At 41.8% G+C, this 8,865-nt stretch overlaps 1 protein-coding gene across 2 annotated transcripts in view; it reads left to right on the forward strand.

Moving 5' to 3' along the window:
* Positions 1 to 8,865, forward strand: part of FERMT2 (fermitin family member 2) — an 85,995-nt gene that overhangs the window by 74,389 nt on the left and 2,741 nt on the right. For both annotated transcript variants that reach the window (XM_012806577.2, XM_003792134.3), the window contains 3 exons: positions 4,385 to 4,491; positions 4,621 to 4,842; positions 8,475 to 8,599. In XM_012806577.2, the coding sequence (XP_012662031.1) occupies positions 4,385 to 4,491; positions 4,621 to 4,842; positions 8,475 to 8,599 (454 nt within the window). The remainder of the gene's footprint in view (positions 1 to 4,384; positions 4,492 to 4,620; positions 4,843 to 8,474; positions 8,600 to 8,865) is intronic.

An 8,865-nucleotide genomic window follows, 5' to 3' on the forward strand; every position in this document is an offset into this window, starting at 1 on the left:
GATGCCTCCAAAGGACCTGCCTGAGGCTCTTTTATAGATAATTTTTTTATATATAATTAGGAGAAATATACTCTAAGCAATAAAAAGTGTAATATAATAAATACATAAAGCAGGACCATAACATAGTCATTTATTAACATTATCAAGTGTTCTGTACTTCACATAACTGCACTGCCAGACGTTTGTGCCACCAGCAGTGCAGGTAAAACTGCGCCACCTCAGACCCACGGTAAACACATGGCACTGCGGTGTTATGACAACTCCAGGGAACAGGCATTTCCAGTTCCATTATACTCTTATGGGACCATTGTTGTATATGGGGTCTGTCATTGACCACAATGTGTGGGGTGTGACTATGGGTTACATTTGGATATGTTTAGTATATTTTAACAAAATGTTCAAATCTCTAACCTAATACATGAATTCTGCCTAGTAGCTATCTAACCTGTCACTTTACAGTAAAATCCATTAAAAAATACAAACTGTCAGTCCTGGGCAGAAGATCACTGTTCCCGTGCATGGGGTTCCCTAGTTTAGGGGACACTCCCTGCCTTCCTCTCTGTCAATGGAGTTACCCTTTTGGGGTCTGTGCCATTATCCGTTGCTCCCAGAATCCTCTACAGCTTCCTTCTTATTCTCCGTCTGCTCAGGACCAGCTCAGGGGCTCCACTCTTAACCTAGAGAGTAGGGCTGTCTTCTGCTTCTGACCTCACTGTCCATTTTACATCCCCTTCTTCCAGCACGACTGAGAGGTGTCATCCTGACATGGTGGGAATGCACTTGTAAGCTGTTCTCAGTTCTCAACTGTCCCTCCAGAGTCCTCTCAAAGGAGCACTTTCCCCATGTATATATCACACGAAGACACTACCCTGAGGGTCAGATGATCTGGGTGCTGCTCTCCTGCTGAACAAGCCCTGTGATGGGGGAGAGATGGTTCGTGTGGACCTCAGTGTCTTCCTCTGACAAATGAAGAACTGGATCCCTTCTAAAGCCCCACAGAACACTAAACTACAGAGTTTGTAACTGTTCATTTCAACCAATACAATTAAACTCTCATGCTGAAAACTACACTAGGTACTGGAGACATGAGCAAGAGTCACAGACGGTCTCAGCCTTCACTGTGTTTAGGGCATGTTGGGAGGTACAGAACTACACTGAGCAGGGGGTAAGGGTGCTGTTAAAGTGAGTTTGCAGACACCACTGCTCAGTCTTTAGGCCAAGATCAAGTGTAGTTGGTCTGCAGGGAGGAGGGAGAGACTGCATGGGGGAAGTGATGTCTGAGTTACGGTCCAGAGAAATTGGGATCCATGACAGGAAGGAGAGTTGATAAAAGAGCATTTCAGGCAAAGACTGTTGTGCAAAAATGCCCAGAGGGCTGGGCATGGTGGTGGCACACATGTGGTCCCACCTACACAGGAGGCTCAGGCAGGAGGATCACTTTCGTCCAGAAGTTCCAGAGTAATCTCAGCTACATAATCAAACCCCATCTCAAAAAGTAAAAAATAAAAAGCCTGGAAAACATGAGCAACTGCAGGGGTTTTGCTGCCAGAATGTGGACTGGAGAGCGGGGGACAAATACTTAATAACTGTGAATCTGAGTCCTGCTAACACAAGAGATGGGCAGAACAGACTGGTACAAGTTAGATGATAAAATGGGCAAGGAGATTGTATTTTGAGCTGATAACAGTGATGCGTCACTGAGAAATTATTAACACCAAAATGACAGAGTCTGTATTTTCTCCAGCTGTGGCACGGAGAGTAACTTCAGAGACATGACAGTAAACTAAATCCAGGGACTTAGTGTAGGGAAAAGGGGTGAGTCAGCAGATGCTGAGGCCATGATGTGGAGGGGCTGGAGCAGGTGAGTCTGTCCTGCGTGGTCAGATGGGTGATGCCGAGATCAGAGGGTAAAATAAAGGGCTGGGTGTGGAGTTGAATTAGGGGAGTTTAGGATTTGAGGGGCTGTGGGGTATACTTGGAGATAACCTGTAGACCGCTGGGTCAGGGGAGGGTTCATGCTGCGGTCCTGACTGGACAGCAGCCTCAGAAACACTGGTTTGTGATAGAAGAAGGGACAGCCAGCCACAGAACCCTGCAGGAGACCAAGTTTAAGGGACAAGGCTGGGAAGTGGAGCGTACGAAGGAAATGACACGATGCACGGGGCAGACCATGAAGACAAGGTGCCACAGAGCCCAGGAAATGCTGTTTCCAAAGGAGTAGTCAGGCCAGGCGCAGCGGCTCAGCCTGTGATCCCAGCACTCTGGGTGGCCAAGGTGGATGGATTGTTCGAGCTCCCAAGTTCAAGACCAGCCTGAGCAAGAGTGAGGCACCATCTCTAAAACCAGCCAGGTGTTGTGGTGGGCACCTGTAGTCTCAGAGATATGAGAGGCAGAGGCACGAGGATCACTTGAGCCCAAGAGTTTGAGATTGTTGCTAGCTATGATGTCATCGCCCTCTACGGGGGCCAAGAAAGTGAGGCTCTGTCTCAAAAAAGAGTAGTCTATAGTCAGGTGCCAGAGAAAAGTGAGAGTGAAGCCATGAGGCAATGGTGGGTGGCCTTGCCTAGAGCAAGGAGCCAGAGTGCAGTCACTGAGAAGTCAGCCAGAGACAGGACAGCTGCTTAGGAGACTGTACCTCTGATGGGGGTGGGGGTTGCAGTGACTGCAGCAGGTTGGGCAGGAGACAGTCAGGAAATTAGGTGCTGATGGGAATGTGATGGGAGAAAGGAGGTGGTCTCAGTATCTGGGAGGGGATCTGGTAATGGAGCCAGGTTCCTGGGATGGTCAACAGCCCATTCGGATGGAAAGCTGGGGGAGGGGGACACGGGTCTTCCTGAGTGGCACAGAACAACTAGGTCTATCTTGGATGGTGCAGACAACTTTACTGCTGCTGGCTTTCATTTCCTTGGAGACAAAAAGAGGTGCCGACCTCCCCTGAGAGTGTTACTGTGGGTGTTTAAGAAGATGGGAAATAGACATCTTTGAAGAAGGATTGCGTGCGTGAGGGCCCCGCTCAGACTGGTGAAACTGGCCGCTGTTTTTGGGCTTGGGTTGAGGTTTCACTCAGTGGACGTGGAGCATAAAGACAGTCTAGAGAAGGGGAGGTGATGGTTGGTGTGGGGGAGTCAGGGGCCGCAGGGGCCGTCTCCTAGTGAGTCTGATGAGGGTTAGAACGAGCTGTTTACTATTTACGTTTAACCTCCCAGAGGCACACTAAGGGGGTAGCTGCCAGAATCCAGCTGTTGCCCTGGAGGTGGGTGGCCGAGTGGTCACAGTGAACGTGGACCCGTACGTGTCTCTGTTCCTACGGCAGCACCTGAGTCACCACTCACTTGGTCCTTTTTTTAGTTACCCTGGTAAAAGAGGCCTTATGATTTTATTCTCTAAATCCTCTTGAGTTATTGATACTTTTGCAAAACTGTGTGTGTCTTCAAACATTTGTTTTAACTGCGGGTTAAACAGATCACCATGTAACTTTGTCATCATTTCTGTAGCTTGTATAAGGAGAGCTGCAAAAGGAGCTGTTTGATATGTAGTAATTTAAAAAGAAAACCAAGGCAAGGGGGGTAGAATCCACCAAATTCATGGTAGGAGTTGCTTCAGGAGAGAACAAAAAGAACCTGTCCTTTATCTGAAATGTTCCATTTGTCTTAATACTGTGGAGAGGGGAGATGACAATTTTAACATTTATTCTTTTTGGACATAGGGATGTTTATTTTGTTATTCATTGTACTGTCTGTGCCAAAAGGAATTGCAGCAGCAAACCCTGCCAGCAGTTTAAACTTTAACTCCTAGAACCTGCTGGATAATCTTATGACACTGCGGGGCCGTGGGCTGAGCAAAGACAGTGGAACACTGTGGAGGGGCTCAGGCAGGTGCTTCACCCTGTTTATCCTACAGCGTCCCAGCACTAGAGTTCAAGGTCAGGAAACATGGGCTTCGATGTTAAATAAATTGCCCATAACTATAACTTCATACCACTTGGTAAAGAAAGGTCTGGAACTCAAGTCTCTGACAGCTCTTCTGTATTATATGAGTATAGCTTACTTGTGCCACCATCTCACACCTATTCAATTAATCTGTGCTGTCTTCTGTGAAGCCCCCAGCTAAAGCTTAACGGTGTCGATGACATGAATTCTCACAGTCCACAAACATATGTCTTCCTGAAAACTTACCTATAAAGTGAAGTTCGTAGTACCATTATTTTCACACCAACTTTCCAAGTATGTGAGTGTGTGTTAACTTCTGTAGCAGGTGTGTTCCTACAATATTGTGGCAAAACTCAACATGCTAAGATGCCACAAAATGAAGGCTGCTTGTATTGGCTTGACATTTCTTAAAAGTAAATTTAACTATTATAATAATTACATTTTTTTAATTATAGGATGTGAAGTTACCCCAGATGTAAACATTTCAGGCCAAAAATTTAACATTAAACTCCTGATTCCAGTAGCAGAGGGCATGAATGAGATCTGGCTTCGGTGTGACAATGTAAGTTTTGCAGTTGAATGCACACTTAGCTTTCTTTGATTTTTAAGTGAATCGAGGAGGCATCCTTATAATTTTATGCTCAGAAGACCCACCACGTGAGTCCTTCACATGTCATTGTTTCTTTAACAGGAAAAGCAGTATGCGCACTGGATGGCAGCCTGCAGATTGGCCTCCAAAGGCAAGACCATGGCAGACAGTTCTTACAACTTAGAAGTTCAGAATATTCTTTCCTTTCTGAAGATGCAGCATTTAAACCCAGATCCTCAGTTAATACCAGAGCAGATCACAACCGATATTAACCCTGAATGTTTGGTGTCCCCTCGTTACCTAAAAAAGTATAAGAACAAGCAGGTACTTGATTTATTGTATTTCATCTACTGTGTTCTGCTGGTTTGTTTTATAATTTTGCATATATACTTTAATTTTCTCCTCTTAAAATTTTTTAGTCTTAATTGATAGTCTTTGCTCTATATCAAGTGGTTAGACTATAAAATATAAGTTGAGTTTCCCTAATGGGAAAATCTGAAAGCCTACAAAATCTGCAGCTTTTTGAGATAACTCTCAAAAGAGATGCTCATTAGAACTTCAGATTTTCAGATTAGGGATGCCCAACCAGAAAGTATAATACAAATAACACAGCTATGTGGGTGACCACCTCCCTAAGTTGACCTCATTTTTATAGACTGGACATACACCTCATGTCCGTATCAGTACAGCAGGCCTCCTTCCTTATGCTGACCCCTCCCTATGCTGACTGGTGGGTCACAGTTCTCTGGTGGTCAACTCACAGGTTCTACTGTTTTCTGAAATCCAAAACACATTTCAGAGAAGGGTTCTCAGCTTGTATGAAGTAAGTAGACTTCAGTCAATTTAAATTGGTCATTTAAAAAACCTTTTGTCATTTTAATAAAAGGAATAATGAGGTGGAATTAGTTGAGAATATATTTATTCTAAACAACTTGAAATCATTCATTGGCAGGATGTTCTCTCAAACATTTCCAGGAATTGAACATGTTCTTAATGCTTTGTGTTCCTTAATTCATTCAGTTTAATCCTTATATAGTTAAACAAATGTGTGGTACAAAGTAAAGCCAGCATTTCCCCACAAAATCTGTAATACCTCTCCTTGCTGTTCAAGTGGACGTTTCCAGTTTTGGAAAGAAACTTGACAAGGATAGGAACAGTCTACATTTTAACAGTGTCTTTTCTTACCAGAACCTAACCAAAAATTTTCCCAAGATTACAGAGTTTGATAAATTTTCTTTGAAATTCACTGCTTTTGACCACTCTGTTTAGAATCCTTTCCTGGAAATTAAGGCCATAAAAGGATTGCTATTTAGGAAAATCGTTCTCTGGTACAACATAAAAGGTCCTTTTCAGAGGAACGTCACTCGGGCTAGCCCCCACGCACTCTGCACCAGACATCAGCCGTAAAAGGAAAAGACTCCTGTGTAGGGTGGGTTGGGCAGGGAGGATAGACCTTTAAAATAAATATTTCATTTTTATCTAGTTTCACTTGTATCTTTTAGGAATAATTTTAAAATATACTGAAAAGGCTCAATGAAATACTCAGAACAGTTATTAATTCCTTAACTTCAAATGCTAGTCTGAAATCATTAGTTAGAAGCTCTCAGAAGTGTTACTCATAGATACTTAACTTTAAGTTTCCGAGGTTGTGTAAGCTGGAAAGAGTTAGTACGGTAGTCACACGACGTGGGAGTAGTAAGGAATGGAGGAATGCTGCCCCGGGGAGCTGTGTGGAATGTAGATGATAAGTTAAAAAGGGAAAGTGAAGCAAGTACTGATTTTATTTCAATTTTTATTCTTAGTTATTTCATTTTAAAATTATTTGTAAAGAAAGTTGTTTCTAAAGTTTGCCTTCAGAGGCAATGAATAATTTCAAATCTTAGCAATTCTATCATTTCTCTATCAAGTTTCAAGAAAAACAGGCTTAGAGTGTAATTGTGAGGATTGCCAAACACTGGCTTCCCTGTCAATTCTGTGCTGTTTTCTCGAAGCCTATATAATGATAGTTTTTACTCCCTAGTTCTTGACTAGAAATTGTCAACTAAAAGTTCCCATGAGGACAGAGGTGACCTTTACTCAACTTTAAGGGGAAAGACTGTGTCTGGTCGGTGGTTAAGAATCCTGATCTGGTCTTCCCTGCTGGCATCCTGCCAAGTACACACTCCCTTTTAAGCCCTCCTTTCTCTAATTAGACTTTCAGATTGTTCCCCAATGTAGGGAGGGAACAAGTGTTACCGCCCTGACACCTTGTAAATGGTGATCCTGAAGAGTTTCAGTTGGTCCTGTGTGGGGGTCCTGAGCTGTTCAGTGGAGAGAGTGCTCAGAATTGTTGGGCCAGACTGGTGCATTCTCAGGCACTGGACGCCGTGGGGGCGGCAGCGTCATCATTCCCAGCCAGAGCATAAGCATGTGGTTTCCTTGGGGTCCATCACTATAACTTTGTTTATCTTGAATCTATTTTAATTCCCTTCAATTATGCATATGTTAACTAAACTTGCTATTGGTATTTTAAAGTAAATATAACTTTCAAACTGGATTTTTTTTTAATTTAAATTAAAAAATTTTTTTTTTTTGCTGTGCTATCCAGACTGTTCTTAAACTCCTGGCATCAAGTACTTCTCCTACCTTGGCTTCCCATAGTGCTGGGATTATAGGCATGAGCTACAGCGCCTGGCCATGGATTTTTAAATTTTAAAGAAAAGAGTTCTTTTATCCACATTGAATTATCTAATGAGTTTATAGCCACAGTCTCTAGTGTAGTGTACGGCATCTCTTTATTTTTCCTTCTAGGAAAAAGGATGCAAAAAGCAGATGGTAATTCAGGGGTTTGCTTTTCTTATGTAAAAGAACAGTTTGGGCACTGCACTTGTTTTATGCCTTCAACTCCTTATTTCTGAAAAGCAGTGCATGGATATTATCTGACTAAATCTGAGGAAACTCTAAAGGCTTTTGAAATATTAATTTTTGTCTTGCTACTAAAATAATTAGCTTTGCCCTAATCAGTAAGAACTGGAATATAAGGGGGGAAAGAGGTATTCGCTCTTACTATTTTCTCCCTACAAATTTCCACCCTTAATTTTTTAGTAACATTTAACATTCTAAAATACTACGGAGTGTTTTTCAGTATTCTAAATGGAAAGTAATTACTGCTTCCTCATTTTCATTTTCATTCTTGCATTTACTGTGCTTGGTTTCCACCTGACATAATTTTTTGCATGGTTTTTGGCTGGAATTTTGGTTTGCAGGTTACCGCAACTTTTTCTTTGCTTCATTGCCGTTTTTTCTGATTGCCTCTTTTTTTTTTCTTTCCGCTTCCTTTTCCCTTTCTTCGCCTTGCCATCTACAGCCAGGCTATATAAGAGATTTGGTAAGTTCTCTGTATTTGCCAAAAAAAAAAGTTAAATTAAAAATTTAAAATTCCATAGTTGCAGCCTTCCCTCACGGATTTCATCCCTGGTGAGCAGTTGTCCCAAAGTGATCAAATGTAAATAAATAACTTTTCTAATGATAACTTTAGAAATTTTAAATTGTTACTATGGCGATTTCAAGTATTCTAGAGCTGATGAGAATATTCCTTCTAGATGCTTGTATTCCAGGTATTTATCCTGACCGTAGATACTGGTGCCGAATTTGCTTATGGGCTCGTCCTGTATGTGTGGATTAGAGCGAGCTGTTGCTTAGCAGGGCCTGGAGCACTCTGAGTGGGTCTCAAGTGTGGTGATTAGATACTCCTGTTAGTACTTTGTTTCTTGATATATGAAAACTGAAATAAATATATTTTATTTTGAAAGTCATTATTAAAACTCTCAAATGTAGCTGCAGATACGTTCTAATTTCACCTCTTGCAGTATATGATTGGGGGGGATGCATAATTCAATCTTTTGATCCTTTTTGTCTTGATTTCACAATGAAAGAAATAATGTCTAATGGTAAAGGTGATGTTTAATTATATTTAGATAACAGCAAGAATCTTGGAGGCGCATCAGAATGTGGCTCAGATGAGTTTAATTGAGGCCAAGATGCGATTCATCCAGGCGTGGCAGTCCTTACCTGAATTTGGCATCACACACTTCATTGCAAGGTCGGTGTAAACCTTCATCTCTACATTCTTGCTCAATCTACTTCATGTAATTAAAAAATTACATAATTAAAGCATACCTATCTAGACCTATTAGCCTGTTTTACAGAAAAATTTAAAGAATACTAGAATTTTCTAAATAATTTTACATTAAAAATCCAAAATAGAAGGCTGTGACCAGTTTGATGGAAGTATTTCGGATTGCATGTGAAAACCCCACACTGTACCCCAGAAGTGCATTAATGTACATAGTTACCATTCAATTAAAA

This window comes from Otolemur garnettii, unplaced genomic scaffold, assembly GCF_000181295.1.
Source record: "Otolemur garnettii isolate 467f Iridium unplaced genomic scaffold, OtoGar3 scaffold00054, whole genome shotgun sequence".
Classification (NCBI taxonomy): Eukaryota; Metazoa; Chordata; class Mammalia; order Primates; family Galagidae; genus Otolemur; species Otolemur garnettii.